Here is a 20,207-nt window from a genome sequence, read left to right on the forward strand (position 1 = left end):
ACAAGTGAAAAACGAGTCAAAAATTAAGTCCAAGAAAAAAAAAAATGTAAGAGAAAATAAATGAAATCATTATTATGAGACTCAGCTGAGAACTATACTTACATGGACGTAATAATATAAAATATGAGTATTGATATAACCGAAAATAGTAACATGACATCACTGAGAAATTGGGGAGAAGTATCTGAATGTGTGCATGCATGCCTGTACATGTGTGAGTGTGTGTGTACCTGCGTGTGTAAGGGTGAGTGGTAAGAGTTTAATATAAAATTAAAAACTCAAGGGAAAAAAAGACACGTTACTTTGAAGGATAAAGGTAAATAGAAGAAACGACTAAACCGATTTTCCATGGTTGCTTCAGGATCCCAGGCACAAAGAGGGAAGAGAGAATGGGCAGGGCCTGCTCTTTTCATGATAAGCTTTTTGGTTTACCTGACTTTAACTCAGCTTGTGTATCATTTTGACTTGTTTTTTAAAAGGACACAAAGACTTAGAGGGAAATATTTTCAATGTGTCTGGAAACGAGTTCGTAGGCATTACGTTTAAAAAACAAACCTACTAATGTGTTTGCACTTACAATGCTGTCCTGGAAAGGCTTTCGCAATATTTTGAAAGTGAGAATGGCTGCAAACTGTAGCAAGAGTTCAGTTTTGTCTATTGTAGAGACACACTTTTTATTGGAAGTATAGTAAGGGAATGACAAATGGTACATCTTATTTTAAATACTTGACTATCGAATCTTTTTAGTAGCATCTATTAATGTCTGGAACGTGAATACTTTTGGAGCATTTCATATGCATCCCTCTGAAGAAAATCTGACCTCTTGTCTTATACTAGGAACATGAGGTCATAATTCTATACAATGACTTTTTTCTTTTTCTCAAAAGCCTTAAAGGTATTTGTAGAGCTCAAGAGAAGAAAGCGTTCCTATCAGTTAAGTCCTGCAAATGAGAAAGCCGTGTTTGGCACAGAACAGAATCTAGGCCTTCTGAAGCTTCACCAAAGATTCTCATTTTGTCTGTTTTTCCAAACTTTGTTCAGTGTAAAGGGTGTTCCGGGGGAAAGTTCTGTGTTTTAGCATGTAGTTGTCCACACTTTGTCTGCCAGTCCTAACTCATGCCCTGTTGACTCACTCACCCCCAGGCTGAAGGAAGGACTGGCTGCTGTTACCAAAACAAACGTGGGGCCCAAACAGAGCTTTCTCGCCCACAACCTGCCTAAAAAGAAAGACCACAGAAACAGGGAGGCTGTGTCTAGCCTCCTCCCGTTCCTCACTTATTTCCAAGAGCAGCCTTAGGGTCACACAGCTGTAAATTCTGAAGACTTTTCCTACCTCTTCTTCAGAAAACACTGTCATGTAAAAGAAAGTGAACAACTAGGCATGTTTTATATGTCAGCTGACTGATTAGACTGGTGAAGGCTGGAAGCCGCACTCTGTTGGAAATGGCTTTCCAACAACTCAGCTTTAACATGGTCCAAGGACTGCATGACGAAGACAACTCATCCAGTGACTTGCTAACCCCACTGGGACAGTGCGGCTATGCATTAGCCAGTTGGAGCTGGAAGCTTACTGTTAATCTGCTTGGCCAGGAAGTGCTGACGTGGCATTCTACACTGAGGAACTTCAAGGTGGCTTTTTTTTTTTTTTTTTTAAAGGTATAATTTCCCTTGAGGTGCTGGGTATTTGCAGTGTGTGAGAACAGAAAAAGGCAAACATGATTTGGTAGTGTTTCTGAATATTGAATTTACTCTTTAAAGACATAAGTTGGGGAATGGGGAGTGTGTTCACTCGGTCCCTAAATCCCTGATACTGAAATAAGAGCTGCCTCTGTGTTTCTGAGCGTATAGAAGGAGATCTGGGGAGGCCAGGATAGGAGTGTGTGCAGTGGGGATGGAAGGCCTGACTTTCTTCAACAGTCCCAGGGCTCCTCCAGGGTGCCAGGCTGTGTGCATGTCCTGACCCCACAGCCAGGCTGCCCGGTGGGGCCTGCACAAGGGCACCCAGCACAGGGTGCTCCCCGAAGAAGGCTCCATTAATTCTTTTCCTAAGTTATAACAGCCCCACTGGGAAGATCTCTCCAGAATGAGGACCAGGAGGCATCCTGCATGGCTAATGTGCTGTTCAGAGACAAAGGAATTTGTATTTGTCTGGGGTTGATGAGGAATTCATTTCATAATGTTGAAGTCAACTTCTGTCACCTCGACATCTTCAGAAGAGATTATTCCAATGGTAAATTCCATCAGCATAAAGTTAGCCATAGTAAATGCCAGCTTCCTATGCATACTTCAGTTCATCTATCTTCAACATCTGCACAGAAACTAGTTTTCTTTTCCTTGAAGAAAGAGTTAGGCATTGAGGTGTTGCTTGATTAGGAATTGGGTGGGGTAGCATTTGGAAACACAAATTTCACTGAAGCATTTCAAATGAAGACTATCCACTGAGTAACCAGAATAGAAAGCATAGAACAAAGAAACAGGATTCAAATATAGAAATTCCTAGGAATTCAAAGTCCCATGCAGCAATTCACTTTTAATAATCAAATTCAGTTTCTATTTCAAATCTAGTGTTCCCTCTTAAAAGCAACTTATTAAAAAACCGGTGATAGTAACAGGTTAATTACTGTGAATCTTCATGCTGGGAGAACTGGCTGGGCAAACCATTACACAACCATCTATTATAATTATTTTATGATTCATTATCATGAAGACAATCTTATGCCATTTAAATCAACAGGTTCCAATTCTTCACCAGAGAACTGCCTTTAAACACACACACTCTTCTTAGTCTTCCTTTATTTCTGCAGCTGAGGAGAGTAAGTTGTTGAGATTAACCATAAAGCACAGACTAGTACAAGTGGAACACCATGAATGTGACAGGCTCGGCACCTTTTTTTATTTCCCACACCTGAGGTGTGTTAGTCTCCCTCTGCCACACCCAGATACTTACCAGAATTGCAAAACCCAGGAACAAAGGATGGTGTGCATGAGAAGGCAAGCCCATCTCAGGGAAGAATTATCTCAAAAATCAAAGGGCTCTGACCACCCACTGGTGGATCCCAAGACCAGTCTGTCTTCAGGAATTTTAAAACCTCGAACCACTCTACAGAAATAAGACAAAGCAACCTATCGACCCCAAAGACCCATGTTTAACAGTCCATTGCAGAAATACCCATTGCAGAAAGAACAAGGAAAAGAGTTCAAAAGAAGTAGCTGGCATTGAACCTCTTCACCCAACTTCCCTAAGCTCTGCTCTTGGCCAGCGGAGGCATTGGCAGGACTTCCCATTACATTCTTGTTGCATAATTTTATGAAATGTCCTGGCCTTGGCTGGGTGGCCCAGGTGGTTGGAGTGTCATCCTGTACAGTAAAGGCAGGGGGTTTGATTCCCAGTCAGAGCATGTACCTCGGTTGCAGGTTTGGGTACTCTTCCCTCATATCTGCTCTGTTTCGTGAGACTGATGTGCTAAGGAGGCAGCTTGTCTGCTCTATTTTATTTGAAGATTTATGGGGGTAGGTAGAGGTGGAGGGTTAAATAATTAACCTGTGATTTTAAACACTTTTATGTTAAAACAAGCATGGCCATATTCAGATTAAACATTTATATATCTAAGATTTACAATAAAATGTGGGGGCTGTGCATTCCCATTTCTCTGCTTAGAGTACCTGGGTGAACATGACACATGATGCATAGAAGTGAAAAGGAACCCTTCTTCCATGAAGTTGTATTTCTGATCAGGAATATTCTACAGTATAACAAGAACCAAAAGGATAAAATATGATGTATGTATATCTACATACTCTGCTCCATCTATGTGAATATCATGTTTGCCACGTTGTTTACTATAATACATATTCCAAAATATCCTATAAACAACAATAAACACAACATTCTGTATAGTATATGGATGATTCAAATGTCTGAAAAAGTTGTACTTCGGTAAGGACCAGTAACCTGTAATCAGAAAAGCAGCACATAGAAGACTAACAGTGAGTGCTTCGGGATGAATGCTGCTGGGTGTCCACTCTCCAGCAGGTCATCAAACCAAGGCCAGACACTGCAATTTTAATCACACACCTGGGAGGATTCAAAAAGTGACTTATACCTCTGATGCTTATGATGTAATTACTCATAGGGTCCAATCACAGAAAAGTGCTCCAAAAGAAGATAGTCTAATTGTAAAATCTCAAAACAATGGGAACTGTTTTCAAACGCTGTGCAGTGAGATACATAGATCCTATGGTTTTTAACCTTACCCCCACGCCCTTTTTTCTTTTTCGTTTTCTTCAGCTGCTTTTCTTATTCCCATTCTCTCTGTAGAACCAGTCCCTACCCAGGCCTAGTCCTTCACACTACGGGCCCTCCACCTTCACCTTTACTCCATTAAACAGCGTTGGTTGAGACCCAAATATGCTCTTTTCAGGTCTGCCTAGAAATAAGTCAAAGTAAGTCAATTCAGCATCCGTGTATGTTATATTAATAGAACTGACTTTCAGCAGGAGCTTGTAGCAAACAACCTAATTAAGTTATTATGACTATACTCTTCCAATTGTTTTCATTTCCTTACAAAAGGAAAGCCTATCAAACTTCATTGTTAGTCCAGAAGTATATGGTTTTGAAGCTAAAAATAATTACACTCCATGGATACCATGTGTGACAACTGAAAGACCTTGACATACTACTTCTTTGTTATATTCAACAGTAAATGGCACTTAGCATATCTGACTACTTGTAGTATGAGCATGAGATAATTGCTTGGGAACCTAGAACTGCTTATTTAAAGGGTGGGGACTCTTAATATAATTACAGAGCCAAAAACCACCTCCGCTTTACCATGGGAAATATCATAGAATGCACTGTTCATCTTAGATGGCTTCCCAGTCAAATTCTTCATTACTCTCCAGAATCCGCTGGAATTCTCTTGGTGTTTAGGACACAAGGGTATCTGTCCTGGTGAATGGGAACCAAGGAACAGAGGATCTCTGCACTTGAATGAAGCTGAAAGGAGCAGAACACCTTAGCCAAAGTAATGACAGCTTGTCTTTGTCTTTCATCACATCAGCTCAATGGTCCCAGGAAGCTGTATTTTTCCTAAATGTGCATTATTTGAATGCAGCATGTTATTTATTGAAGGGGGGGGGGGGGGGAGAGGAGTTGTGTGGGAAAAAATTAAAAAACAAGAGCACATGTCTTAGAGAACCTTGTATCTGAAAGTCATTTTCATGTACCATGGGAGACCCAGTTTCTTAATCTTTAGGTATCCATTATCTTCTTGAATTAGCTGTGCTATTATTTTAGAAGATGACTTTTTTAACACTGTTGGTTACCACTGCAAATCCCCCAGCAGTCTGGGCTTTTTTTTGGTGTAAATAACCCAGACCACATTCTTCTAAATTTGTGGAGACATTCACCTGATATTTTGAGAAGCATAGAAGAAAAATTAGCTGTCAAGGACCAAATGGCTAACAGCACTAAGAAGAAATACGTCCCTTCTCCCACCATGCCATTCTACAACCTTTCTTTACATTATACACCATAGCAGAATTAAGGTACAATCTGTGGTGTAAAATAAACCACCAAACGGGAAGATGAACAGGATCAAAAAGGAAAAGAGACTGCTTGCTGTCCCACCACCTGAATGAAGAAGACCCCATCTCAAGGAAGAAGCAACTTTTCATTTTATCAAATACTAGAGGCCTGATGCACGAAATTCGTGCAAGGGTAGGCCTTCCTTCCTTAGGCTGCCGGCACCGGCTTCCCCCTGGCACCCAGGAACTGGGCTTCCCTCGCAGACATGGCTTCATCTGTAAGGTCATCTGGAAGGACGTTGGTCTAATTAGCATATTATGCTTTTATTATTATAGATTCTTACTACCTCAACTCAAAGCATTTTTGAAAAATTCCCTTCCCCATATTTGAAGAAAAATGTTTTAAAAAACTGCAAACTAGAAACAAGATTAGAATATCTGGTTTATTGGGAAAAATTCATAATAAAAACTGTAATTGCTTATCCTGCAATTTACAAAATAATAATTCGATATATCAAATGAATTGGTTTTTGTTATGTAAATACAAATGGTAAAAAAAATAATAACCCATGTGATATATCATATATTTCCCATTCAGAGATCTCATATCCCTGAATTCTCCTGTTGCATGCTTTATACCAGATATTTTAAATCAGCTTACCAAAAAAAGACCAGGTTTTTTACTATATTTAAGTTTTTACTTACAGTTACAATCTATCAGAAGCTGTGTCTATATGAGTAGAGCCTGCTCAACTGAGATGAGAAATTCAAGTCATTTCTTCTCCCAAGGTTGTTTTAATGTTTCTTTTGTGATAGGAATGGCCTTCCTAATGCTTTGCTGCACAACCTGATCATGCCTGTCAGTCACAATGACTTAGACCCAGACCATCTTTCAACGCAATCTACTCTGATCTTTAACATATAGACACAAAACAGAACAGATTAACATATCATTTTCCCACACCCCACCCCTACAAACCATTTTTAAAGAGAAAATTTCATCTTAGCATTTCCTTGCATAGAAGGCCTTACTACTGCAACAGGTTTTGGTCATGAAAGAATACTTTCCTAAATGACATATCAAGTTAATGTGAAGCTTAGCAAAAGACCTATTACTCGGGATGTGAATTAGAAATTCTCACAAATGATATGCATTTAGGAAACTCTTTTGCCTTCCTTAACTAGCCAAAGGCTGGAAAAATATTTATTTTTTTACATTTCTTTTAGAATATTTGGTCCCTGACAATTTTTTTACCATATTTCCCTCTTCTTTTCCCTTAATAGATCTAGTTTAATCCGGGACAGACAGACACTTGATCAGATTACTTAAATCTTTTAAGTCTTCTTATTTTTACCTTATAAAATGGTAAGTTTCATATTCTTTTACAAATGCAGTATAAATTATATGGACAGATATTAAGAAAATATTGGCATATTACAGGTAATTCGTTAAAAGAAGTAAGTTTTGTTTCACTCTATAAAATATATATAAAAGACGAATATGAAACTATAACACCATTCAATTTTCTCGAAAATTGTTTTAGCGCTTTGACTAGTCTAATGATATGAACAGTGCCCTTCTCCCCTCCCTGCCAAATAGGTTCAAAGTATTCTGGGAAAAACAGTTTCTTCTTCTGGAATCCATCCTGGCAGCAGGAATCCGTCCCCACCTTAGGCGGAGGAGTAGAAGTACCGGGGCTTGGCATTGCCCAGGAGGTCGTCTTCGTAGTTGGGGAGGCAGCAGAAGAAGAAGGAACAGCCGATCAGGATAATCGTGGCCGCCCACCCAAAGCCGTAGGCCCAGTTATAGATGTAATTGACAGCGGGGTTGAGATGAAGGGTGAAGGTCTGGGTGTACTTGACGGGGTAAATTACCAGGGAGATGATCTGGAACACAGCTAAAGGAAAGGAAAAAAAATCCCAAAGTGTGAATGTATGCATGCATGAATGAATGAATGAATTGCAACAATAGATTAAATCCCGCTCTCAATGTTTTTGCCTTTAAATAAGTATGAAATCCACCTAAATAATGCTAATGGAAGAGGCTAGGGCCATGGTCGGCAAACTGCGGCTCGCGAGCCACATGCGGCTCTTTGGCCCCTTGAGTGTGGCTCTTCCTAAGCCTTAAGAGTACCCTAATTAAGTTAATAACAATGTACCTACCTATATAGTTTAAGTTTAAAAAATTTGGCTCTCAAAAGAAATTTCAATTGTTGTACTGTTGATATTTGGCTCTGTTGACTAATAAGTTTGCCGACCACTGTAGGGTATCTAGTTAATCGTGAGCCAAAAAAGATTTTTAAATATTGTGTGTCTGAGAGAGCTGGCATTGAGCGGAATCCTGAATATAAGAAATACGGACAGGAGACAACTAGAGAATCACTGTACAGTCCAGGTACAAGTATTATATATTGAAGCAAAAAGCCAAAACTGTGGCATATAATAGAAAGCAGGATGGTAATGAAGAGTATTTTTATCACCTTTGTATTTCCTGTGCCAAAGACATAGTTAATATTTTCACTGTTAGCAAAAATAATGTATATACACATACACAGACGTGCATGCACACACACACATCAATCACTCCATTCAAAATACACCATTGGAATAGTCCTTCAATAAATGAATGCCTAAATGAAATGATGAACCAATGTTGCAAATGATCCATGCAGAGAATCACCAGAAAAGGAAGTGAGGATCTAAAGAATAAATGAGAGATGGAGGGTGAAGAGCTTTTCAGGCTCAGGGAGCAGAAATGAAAGATGGGCTTTGGTGAAGTGTAAGAGAGGAAATAAAGAAATGTGTCGATTTCTAATCTTTTCGGCATAAGAGTCACATTATTACAATCATTAGTAATCATATTAACATTTTAAGCAACTCAAAAGTAAAAAGAACATAACCATCTTTTATAGTTTTTTCAGTGAATATGCATACTTCTATAAAGCTATAATGAATATATCCATTCTGTGCTATGTTCTGCATTTTATTGACTTAATATTTCATATGTACATTGCCATGTCAAAGGGTATGAGCAGATTTTAGTTCTGCTTGAGTATTTAAAAAAACAATTTGAACTGCAAAAAGCCAAATAGAAGCAGAGGTGGGATTTGACAAGGTTCCTCATATCTTTTGTGATTCCAAGTAATTTCTGATTTTAAAATATTATTCCAAAAGCAAACTTTCAAGCATGAGGAACACTGGAATAAACTTTATCTTTAATCAAGAGGAATTTTTAAATGTACAAGCAAGGGCAGAGCCTGCATGGGCCAGTTCCCTGAGGCCACCCCCTGCCTCTCAGCCAGGGCCGTTTGTCCTGCCCTAGGCTCTGTGGGAACCCAGCACAAAGTGGTCTCCCTCTGGGCTCATGCTCCATCTCATGGACCCCTTTAGTCACAAGGCTTCTGACCTGTGTCCAAGGCCTTCTGCTCACTCTGTGTCTGTACTCCATGTCTGTAGCTGGATTTCTGCTTTGCTCCCAGGAGCCTAAGTTATCTTGAGACATGACCTGTGGCCTCACTTTGCCATCATCAGCTCCTTCTCCTTTCCCCTCCTCAGGAAATCCAGTTTTGCATCTAAATCCATTCTGTGGCTGGGGTCCTGCCCCTCTGACAGACTTCCCTAGGGCCAGGTGCCTTCCTAAAATTTCATATTATTCTTGCTCCCAGAGTCCTAGTTGTTATATTCCATGAATAAATGTTTACTCTGAGCCCCACCCACCTGCATAACTAAATTTCTGATTCCCCAGCACCGGCGATGAGGCAATTACAGGGCTGGCCTCTTCCAGGTCCCCCATCCCACTACAGAAAACCCTTTCATGACCCTCCACATCATAAGACCACAAAACTCCTTCAATAAGTAAAATGGCTCAAGGACATAACCGCCCCCCAGCATGGGGATCCCAGAAGGCCGGCACTGGGCCCACTGCGGAGACACTGCCCCTACAGAGCTGACTCAGCCCCATTCCCTCAGGGTAGGGGTGCCACTGGACATGGCATCACCTACAAGAGATGGTATACAGTAGGGGTGGGGAATGTCCAGCCTGAGGGCCTTTAAGGCCCGCAAAATCCTTTGGTCTGGCCCTGCGAAGGCATTAGGGGTGAGTTAATTAAATGTTTGACCAAATACAGCAGGCTAATTTTTAAGCTGATAGTTTTGTATGGTCCATGAATGATGTTATACATATCCAAATGGCCCTTGGCATAAAATAGGTTCCCCACCCCTGGTATACAGAATGACAACCTTCCTCATTTGGAAGGGGAGCAAAGAGTACCAGGTGAGACACAGGAGGAAAGGGCTCTAGATCTTCTGTTTCTTGTTGTTCATCCTCACCCAAGGATACTTTTCCACTGATTTTTAGAGAGAGTGGAAAGGAGGGGGAGAGACAGAGAGAGAGAGAAACATCAATGTTAAGGAGACACACCGATTGGTTGCCAACAGCTCTAGATCTTAAAATACATCTCTCCTCCGTGAATTCTGCCCTTGGTGACACACTTTCTGAGAACAGGTCAGGAACTGCAATTGTCAGGGATGTTCTTTGGGGACCAGGCACTCCTACACTGACGTCCAGGGAAGGTGGAATGAAGAATCGCTGACACACAGACTTACCCGCCAGGGCCAGGAGGCCTCCGATCACTCTCAGGAAGACGAGCATTTGGGGTCCGCAGAGGGCAAAGAAGGAGAGGATGAAGCAGATGACCAGGATGATGAAGCCACAGAAGAGCGTGGCAGCGGCTGCCCTTCCCCATGCTGCGAGCGAAAGGAAACAGTGATCAATAAGACAGATGATGTGCCAAATTCAACAACCGCTTATCAAAGTATGGGTAGCAGTGTTTTTTCTTTCTACTAATGACATTTGGATGGAAGAACAGTTTTTCTTTTGACAAGACTCAAGCATCTCCATGTCTCCGGGGGGAATTAGGCAATCCATATGTAGGACACTAATATACTGATACGCAATAATGCCTCATCCCCTCGGCTTTAGGACAAGCGTTTCTATCTCTGAGATGAAAGTTAAATTTCATTAAATTATTTCTTGTTTAATAAACTGGCCATATAAACGAATAGATTTAAAAGGTTCACTCAAGTTCTAACACAACATGACCATAATAAACAAAATTTTGGGTATTGAACAATCCAAAGTACCATGTCTTTAGGAAATGTTCCCAACACCTCTAAAAGGATCTTTGTTTCATATCAATACTTGGTTCCGTGCAAAAATAATCTTTAAAAACATAAACTTATGAGTAGGCAGAGATGTGAACTAAAACAATTTAATTGTAAAGTAGCTGTGATTTAAAAAAAAAAAAATAACATGGTTAAGCACAGTCTTCCTAGACTTTTGCCTAAATTTTAACTCTGGGGTATTCAGAATTTATTGCACAAGAGTTCTTAACCATCGATGTTAGCCCTAAAATGAGCTCTGAGTTTGAAAATCTGCAGGGGCTCCTCCAGCCCTGTGTCATGCTACCCTCCGCCTGTGGAAGTGGAGAGCCATGAGCCCAGGCTCGTGATTCCAGCCAGTATTCTTACTGTTCAACCTGCTCTGGTTTTTAAGATTTCTTCACACACAACCTTCTCTCTAGAGGTAATAACTAACACTTTGGAAGTAATTGCTCTGTGCCAGGCACTGGGTTAGGAACTGGACATATTTAGCTCACTGAATCCTCACAATAACTTTTTAGGGTTCATACTGATATAATTTCTTTAGAAATGAAGCTATATACGTACTAAGGCTTTGAGAGTTCAAATAGCCTGCTATAGCCACACAGCCAGTAAGTGATGTAGGCAGAGTTTGATTTAGAGCCTGCCTGAATCCAAAACATAATGTTTTTAAGGCTATAATTTATATACCATAAAAGTCACCCTTTTCAAGTATACAATTCAGTAGTTTTTATATTCACAGAGTTGTGCAACCATCACCACTTACAATTCCAACATTTTTATCACCCCAAAAAGAAATTCCATGTCCTTCCATTCCCCCTTCCTCCAGCTCTGGCAACCACTAATCTACTTTCTGTCTCTATAAATTTGCCTATTCTGGACATTTCAGATAAATGGAACCGTACACTATGCAGCTGTTTTGACTGCCTTCTCTCATTTAGCATAATGTATTCAAGGTGCATCTATGTTGTAGCACGCATCAGTGCTTCATTCCTTTTTATAGCCAAAATATTCTATTGCATCGATATCCCACAGGTTGGTTATCCATTCATTCATTAATGGATGAACATGCATTCTTAACCGATTACTCTTTGTGGCATTTGAAAAGGAGAGTCGTGTGCACCTCTGCCCTGGTATTACTCCAACTGCAGTACAGCTCAGCTGACAAATTCATCTTCACTTAATTCTAGGTCATTTGACTGGTCAAAGTTAAAGATATGGGTGGGATAGCAGAAAGAGCAAGGGCTTTGGAGGCAGAATTGGGTCTCATTTATACACTGCTTCTGCCACCTATAAGTCACTGTCAATCTGCGCATCTGCTGCCCAAGGCTAAAAATACCTTCTTTCAAGATTACTGTAAGGATGAGAACGTGTGTGTGAAAAGTCACATAGCTCAAAAAGTTCCTCCTGTATTTCTATGATGTTTCTCCAGGAACTCAAGTTTTCATTTTATTCTACATTCGCAAGGTTCCGCACTGTCACATAAAGGCTGTTCCTCAGTCCCCCACTGCATTTTCATATCTCCATCTGTTACAGACAAACCCGAGCTAAGTTCCTCTGTTCCCTTAAGCAGCCCCCCCCCCCCCCCCCCCCATCCCCGTGTCCTCCAGATCTTCCTCTGCATTCATGAATGACTGGGACCCAGGTAATGAAGGAGAAGACACATTTTTATATGCTCAAATACCATGTGTTTACACAAACTACCCCTTAGCAGCAGTGGTCTAGATGGGCCTGAGAGAGTACATGAGAGGGCCTAGTATTATCTTTACAATTTTTATTCCCTCCAAGTCTCCTTCCTCTTCCTGTGAGATCAATGAGATATTTTAGGGGCAAAGTAAAATAGACATGTTTTCTTTTAAAATAGAAATGAATAAAGTAAAAAAATGGAATTGAGTAAGTCTCTTTTCTCACTTTTGCTTTGTTCTTCAAGCAAGGTAACTTTCAATAGAAGAGGAGCCGCGCTTTGAGAAGAGCATTCATTAATGAGGTCATCTCAAAGTCTAGCCCACACACCACCCAGTCAAAATCATCAGGGGAGCTTATCAGAAATACAAATTCCTGTGCCTCCCTCCAGAAATACTGAATCAGAGCTGGAGGCGTAGGGCCCAGGAATCTGCATGTAGTCTGTGAACATAAGTATAATCACAGAGCATTTTAAGAACGTTTCCTATGCTATATTAAATCAACTCAGTTAATCTCTTGCTTATTTACAATGCTGAATCATCAAAATGGAAAATTAAGGACATTCTGTTTTGACAAAGGCTGCCTTGGAAGTAGACCTGTAAAACCTGCTCAGGCAGATGGAAACACCCACAGTGACTCACGTAACTATCATTTAAGACGGAAATCCTGGCATGGTTTTAAAGATTCTATCCTGACTGATGAATGACAAGTAAGGCAAACTGCCTTCTCATGTCAATGACTATTTTGTTGTAAAATAATGAGATGGATCCTACCAGATCTGAGCAAGGTCCTCCCAGGCCAATAATCTGTCCTAAAAGGGGACCGACTGTCATGAAGACTTAGGACATGGCAATTCCCCATGACATATATTTCAAAAACTTGTACACTAAGTACCTTTGGTCTCACTTAATTACCCAGAATGAGCCTCATATCTACAATTACCCAATTGGGAAGTATTTACATTTTTATATAGTATCATGGTCTATACCAGTGATGGCGAACCTATGACATGCATGTCAGAGGTGACACGCGAACTCATTTTTTTGGTTGATTTTTCTTTGTTAAATGGCATTTAAATATATAAAATTGTATTAAAAATGTAAGTCTTTGTTTTAGTATGGTTGCAAATATCAAAAAATTTCTATATGTGACACGGCACCAGAGTTAAGTTAGGGTTTTTCAAAATGCTGACACGCCAAGCTCAAAAGGTTCGCCATCACTGGTCTATACTTAACCATATTTACCAAGCCTAATGGAAAATGTTGACTTTTAAAACTTGTCCTAAAGCTACTTTGTCTATGATTCAACAGCTGGTTCTCAGTTCTTCAAAGGCAGACTGTCCATCTTGATCTATTCTGAAGACATTATTGCTTTATGCACTTTAAATTTTATTGCCTTTCCTAATTGTGTGTGTGTGTGTGTGTGTGTGTGTGTGTGTGTGTGTAGGGAGGCAGGACTCTCATTGTCAATTATTATTCTCTGAATTGAGGCCACAAAAGCATACAGTACTCCAGGTAAACAGTTTCCCTGTAGGAAAGCTTTTTGTTTATTTGTTTTGTATCCTTAAGGGAAAATACATTTGGTGTTTTATATACATAATCTATTATGTCATAAATTTATCTTCTAAATACCACTTGGAGAAGTTCACATTATCAAAGAAACCAGCAGCGTTATAAATCCTCTTTTAAATAAGATTCATTTAAGATCCATTTAGATGAAGAATGGCTTATCAAATTTTTCTCTGGCTTGCAAAGATTCAACATTAAATCAACAACATGGAAATAATTCTATGGTCACTAAAGAAACTCTGAGCTTTTCATAGGAAATGTTTTTGAGTTGTTTGCATGAAAATGAATATTATATCTTTTCCCAGAGATTACATGCAAAAACACAATGTTACAAGGCAAAAGGGACTAGGAAAAGATCAGTAAGGTCAACTGATAAGAGCAAACAAAGTAAAAATAAATACCTTGAATTTCAAGCTAGAAATCATAAATCAAACTGAAGTTTGTGAAAAGAAAAAAATAAACTTTTAAGACAAGAGCATTGATATTTTTAATATTGTTGGTAATATTTTAGAGACTCACTAATTTTCCTCTTAAAGTTAGCATTTCTTTAATGGTTTTCTGCATTCTTCAATAGTTTGACATGTGGACACTACACATTAACCAAAACAGCCTGTAGTCTAGCCCCTTATTCAGTGCCCTGCAGATACCACCAAACTATTACCCAACTAGAGTAGGTTCCCTTTCCAGAACAAAGGATTCATCTGTTAATAATATCAAAGGCCCCATCTACTGAATCTGAATGTTGTCAGATCTCTTCATGTTGTTCCTATAGGATTCTTTAGATGCTATACAGGCACAACTGAAAACTGCATAAAATCGTAATTGAAAAAAATAAAAGATCCTATCTATAAATAAATATAAGCATGGGTGGATGACATATTCAAAAAGACCGTTGCGTGTTCAATGAGGAAGAAATCTGCAGGAATACAGGCTAGTGCTTCTGAAACTTAAAAGTGCTTAGGAATCAGCTGGGGATCTTGTTCAAATACAGATTCCAATTCAGTAGGTGGGACCTGAGTCACTGCGTGTCCAATAATCTCCAGATAATGCTGATACTGCTGTTCTTCGACACTTTGAGTAGCAAATATTACAGGACAACACCGAAGAGGCCTCCAAAGAAATCTGCATAGGGAGAAGCAATTTTGCAGGTTTTGGAAGGCAGAAGGAGTGGCTTTAAAGGAGGAATGACAGGGTCACCCAGGAGAGTTCCACAGTTGGTGTGAGATTCCTAACATGCTCTGCATTTCTCCTGCAGCAGAGCCAGATGATAACTCCTCACCATGGTGTTTTCACAGAACTATGAGACTTTACCCTTTCAAGGTCTTTTAAAGGCAGAATGGTGAAAGCTTCCTACACAGGAAGATGCAAAAACAGAGAATTGTACCCTGAATTTACACAAGATAAACAGCAGCGACTTTAGGATCTACCCTTACATACAAGTCTGTCAGACAGAAGAAGGCCACAAAGTAGAATTTACAGAGAAGCGTGTTTCAGCTCCATGGGTAGAAGATGGTAGAAGAGAAGTGCTTTTAAACAAACAGCATCAAGAAGAGAACTAATTAAGTTGCTGAACAAAGGGAAGAAGCTCAGATGGGTCGTGGTGGTGTTGAGAGCGCTGGGAGAAAGCTGGAATAGGTGTACTCTTATTCCCTTCTAATTCTGCTTGTCTAGGAGTCTGTGTCTGTTTACCGAGAGAAGACAATTCAGGTCCCTAACGAGGGATTGAGGTGAATGCTACGAGCGGCAAATGTGGAGTGCACTGGGCTAGATCATTGGTTCCTAGACTTCAAGATTGTAAAAATCAATATACATATTTTTTAAACTATGAAAATCAATTGAGTGGCCAATTATTTAATTTTGCCATGTAAGGATGTAAACACATGCCCACAAAGAGTAATCTATCTACTAACACCCAATTTCATAAAATAAGAACATTTTAATATTTCACCTTGCCCCCACCAAAAGCCACAAGAGCATCATCTCAAAATGCAGTCCCTTAAATTGAATTTAGCCTAATGTAAACCTATTAACTTCATATTTATCTTTCTCATTTCCTGTACATTTAAGAACCATAGGGCTAAATGATCTAAAAATGTTTCAGATAATACTCTGATTCTTTGACTTATCCAAGAATGATGTCATGTTAAAACACACACACACACACACACACACAACAAAATAAAAACATTCAGTGCGTTCTGTGGTATCAAAGGGCACCTTTGTAAAAATGAGGCTCTGCACTTCTTTCTGCCCAGACAAGGCAGATGCTCTTCAACACCGACTTCCCACTTTCATTCTTGGTGCACACATTCCTCTCTATTCTTCTCCACCCTGACAAGCTGGAGCTTGCTTAAGATTTGAAATCTACACCACTAATGCTTAAAATATTCTCCTGAGGTATTTTATTTATACATGAAATAAGAATGATCATTTCAATATTTAAATCTAGATATTTTTTCCAGTTTTGAGAAATATAAACCATGAGTTTTTAAAAATTCAAACAAGTATCTGTAAAGCTGGGTATTTATTTAGTTGTTACTATCATGAAAAGAACATACTCAGCATTTAATTTGGTTCATTTATAGGAAAAATGAGGTAATATGGTAATCTGAAATTCTTAAGAAACTGTTAATAATGGAAAAGAATATAATATTCTGCTTTTTATATAATATTAAGGAACTACATACCTCTCTATTTAAAAAGTCTGTATAATTTAGTATTAATGCCAATACTTGCCAAGAATAACCTGTCTTTAATACCAAAATTAATATATTAATATTATGGTCCTGGCCGGGTTAGCTCAGTTGGTTAGGGCATTGTTCCGATACACCAAGGTTGTGGGTTTGATTCTCGGTCAAGGGCACATATAAGAATCAACCAGTGAATGCATAAATAAGTGGAACAACAAATCAATGTTTCTCTTTCTCTCAAATCAATATATAAAAATTTAAAAATAAACATTATGAATATCAATAAGAAATGGTGAAGCACTTTGTAATAAAAAGGTAAACTTATTAGTTTCAGTGGTAAATCACAATGTTTATTTTCTAGTACATATCAAGAAGTTTTTTTTTTAAAAAAATGGATGTACCTACTCAATTCTTTATATTGAGATATCATTTTAATTAGAGCCATCCACCTTAGTCCTTATGTGTTTATTCATATGTGGGAGTGTGTGTAAACTGCTTACTACATTTTAGATAAAGTAGTATAAACATACTATGTTCAGCAAGACCTTATTAAGGCTCTCTGAAAATCTCCAGGGTTCAGAGATGCCTAAATCATCGCCCTACAATGTAGGCACAATGGCTGCACCTGTGAGGCAAAACTAATGAACAGTCCTTGCCAGGAAGTGGAGCAGAAGTATAATAAACACTCCCACTCATCCTTGACTACAACAACCCTAAACGGACCTCTCCTGTGAATTCATATCTATTTTCTCCTTCCCACAGTCACCTAATCTATAGTAATAGATTTAAGACTCACTTGGAAAACTGAACTTTGCAAAAACCAGTTTATCTTTTAAATGGATCTATATACACTGGATCAATGTTTTCTTTACAATCAAGAGTTAATGCTTTATTATGCTAAGTGAAATAAGCCAGTCAGAGAAAGATAAATACCACATGCTCTCACTCATTTGTGGAATATGGTGAACAACATAGGCTGATGAACAGGGATAGATCCAGAGACAGAGAAGCAGTGATAAGACTGTCAAACCTCAGAGGGAAAGTAGGGGAGGGTGGGGGTAAAGGGGAGAGATCAACCAAAGGACTTGTATGCATGCATATAAGCCCAACCAATGGACACAGACAACAGCGGGGTGAGGGCATGGGGGGGGGGGGGGGGTTATGGGAAGAATGAGGTCACATATGTAATACCTTAATCAATAAAGAAATTAAAGATTAAAAAAAAGAGTTAATGCTTTAGACTTCTGTCTAATTAAAAAAAATTAAACCGAGAAACAAAGCCTGCTTACTCCCTTCCAAATACAAAGCAGTCTATCAACCTGAGGTTGAAAGCGCCACACCCTAGGAAAGTGAGCTCATCCTGCAAGTTCAGACAAAAAGGAAGGTGACCTGACTTGGGGTGAGCACACAATATGCAGATGATGTACTATAGAATTGTACACCTGAAACCTATATAATTTTATTAACTAATGTCACCCCAATAAATTCAATAAAAAAGTGTACAATTCAATTTAAAGAAGAGAAAAACTGCATTGTGTGTGTTTCTCAGGAGGGCCGTGATCACAGGCAAAGCCTTGCAGGTCAGGTCCCGTCCCAGCAATAGTGCTGATGGGGTTCTGCCAGCACCCCAACCCCCACAGGGCACTGACTTCTATTTCATGTGTACAGTATTGCTGAGTATTCTTGGGGTCTGTATTAGTCTTTGGAGTGATTATCATAGTCTGTTTAAAAAACACACCTATTTAAGCAGAACTATTAAATCCCCTACAAGCTACTAAATTCGAATGCATTTTAAGATACAGATATATTATCTCAAAGAAATGAGTTCTCTATATATTAGACACACTCTATATATATGTGTGTGTGTGTGTGTGTGTGTGTGTGTGTGTGTGTGTTAACTCGATTAAAAACCTAACAGACTTTCAATAATACAACAATGCTGTTTCAATAATTCAATAATGCTGTTTGTGTTTTAAGAAAAGAAAAACACACTTTAAGGAAAGCAGGGATTCCCCTCAGTCTTTACCTTTTATGACCTGCCAATGAGAACCATGCCTCCTTTTGGAGAAGAGAAAAGGTCACGGTGGGAACTTGAAAACAATTCCACAGTCCATAAGAATCAGCACCAAGCCCCGGATAGAGGGCCTCAGAAACAAACAGTTCGGTTGGAAGCTCTGGGCCATTTGAGGGTTGGAGGGGAGGAGGGGGCCGGTCAAGTCTCTGGTCCCAGAAGGAAATGAAAAAAAGGTAGGTGGCCTTTCTCTTTCTCGGTTTAAAACTATTAAGCCTGGCTGGTAAGGTCCCAGTGAGTAATATTTGGCTTTAAACTTCTGATTTTGCTCCTACTTAAACCCGGCTGTTCTTCACATCTACCAGTCAGCAGGGGTAGCATCAGACAAAACCAGGTTCCTCTGGGGTCTGTTCTACCAACATGTTAAGCACGGAGGCTTCCTCCATGCAGGAAAAATGAAATACTCCGTCTTCAATATACAGTGTCCCCCAAAATGTATACAGGCTTTAACAGCCAATAGCTCCATTTTAAAATGAAATGTATTTTAATAAACACTGCCTCTGTGATTATTCAATGTGTGTGTATACATTTTTAGGGGGACACTCTATATGTGTTAACTCTGCTTCATTTCGCTGGTGTGGAAGATGTGTTTGCTTTTTCGATTTAAAATCACATTCAAATAAAGTTTTCTAAACAGCAAGGCAGTGCTTCAAGCAAAAAAAACACCACTACCCGCCCCCCCTCCAAGACAATAACTAGCCTGAAGCATTGAATATTAGTACAGTATAGCCTGAAGTCGTAACAACTGAAATTTTCACCAAGAGAGCTTTTATGCCAACATTAGGGAAGGCCGGTATTTAAAATACATATATTTTAATCATAAGAACCATAGGAGAAGGCGGAATGGGAAGAAATTTCAGTAGGTATCAAAAAATATATACTTTGTTAATTGTATTTACTCATCGACCTTTTCAAATGATTGAAACCATCTTTTGCACGGAACCGACAAACCCTACGAAGAAGCTCTGTTTGAACTGGATCATTTTCTTCCAGTGTTGAGTCTGGCTTGGGCCACTCAAAGCCGCTACTGCTATGATTTGTTCAGATCGGAGGTATGAAGCTAAAGCTAAACTCTGAACAGATTTATTTTTTTAAGTCACTCATTATTCCTAACCCTGTTCAGTCCCTTCCCAAAGGGCGGCTTGCGAAGGCCGGGCACTCCCACTGCGCCGGCGCACACCCGGCCGCGACCCGGAGGACTTCCCGGAGGCGGCGGCCGGCGGCACTCACCGTATTCCATGAGGCTCTGGCAGCCATCCGCCTCGGACCCGCTGCCGCCGCCCTCGTGGAAACATCGCCACCACAGCGAGGACGTCTGGATGTGGTCGCTCGACTGCAGCCAGCCGCGGCCGGCCAGCGCGATGATGTCAAAGGCGATGGCGCTGAGCAGGAGCAGGGGCAGGATCCACCTGCAGCGCTCGCAGGCCAGGCCGCAGCGCAGCATCTCGACGGCGGGGCGCGAAGGAGAGGGGCGCGCGGGGCTCGGGAGCGGCGGAGAGTGGCCCGAGA

The 20,207-nt window shown here is 39.9% G+C and overlaps 1 protein-coding gene across 1 annotated transcript; it reads right to left on the minus strand.

Annotated features, from left to right (window-relative positions):
- Positions 1-5,955: 5,955 nt before the first annotated feature.
- Positions 5,956-20,207, minus strand: PERP (p53 apoptosis effector related to PMP22). Its single transcript, XM_070417768.1, has 3 exons — positions 19,929-20,207; positions 10,132-10,272; positions 5,956-7,424 (listed from the first exon to the last, which is right to left on the minus strand). The coding sequence occupies exons 1-3, from the start codon at positions 20,140-20,142 to the stop codon at positions 7,198-7,200; spliced, it is 582 nt and encodes a 193-aa protein (XP_070273869.1). The 5' UTR covers positions 20,143-20,207; the 3' UTR covers positions 5,956-7,197.

This window comes from Myotis yumanensis, unplaced genomic scaffold (assembly GCF_028538775.1).
Source record: "Myotis yumanensis isolate MYYU_CA2020_CCGP unplaced genomic scaffold, mMyoYum1.0.hap1 SCAF_6, whole genome shotgun sequence".
Taxonomy (NCBI): Eukaryota; Metazoa; Chordata; class Mammalia; order Chiroptera; family Vespertilionidae; genus Myotis; species Myotis yumanensis.

What these genes read in the sequence shown, in the direction of transcription:
- PERP (XM_070417768.1), bottom strand. Translation starts at nt 20,142, where the DNA reads ATGCTGCGCTGCGGCCTGGCCTGCGAGCGCTGCAGGTGGATCCTGCCC. An exon ending in CCAGAGCCTCATGGAATACG is followed by an intron (nt 10,273 to 19,928) that starts GTGAGTGCCGCC and finishes TTTCGCTCGCAG; the next exon opens with CATGGGGAAGGGCAGCCGCT. An exon ending in AGGCCTCCTGGCCCTGGCGG is followed by an intron (nt 7,425 to 10,131) that starts GTAAGTCTGTGT and finishes CCTTTCCTTTAG; the next exon opens with CTGTGTTCCAGATCATCTCC.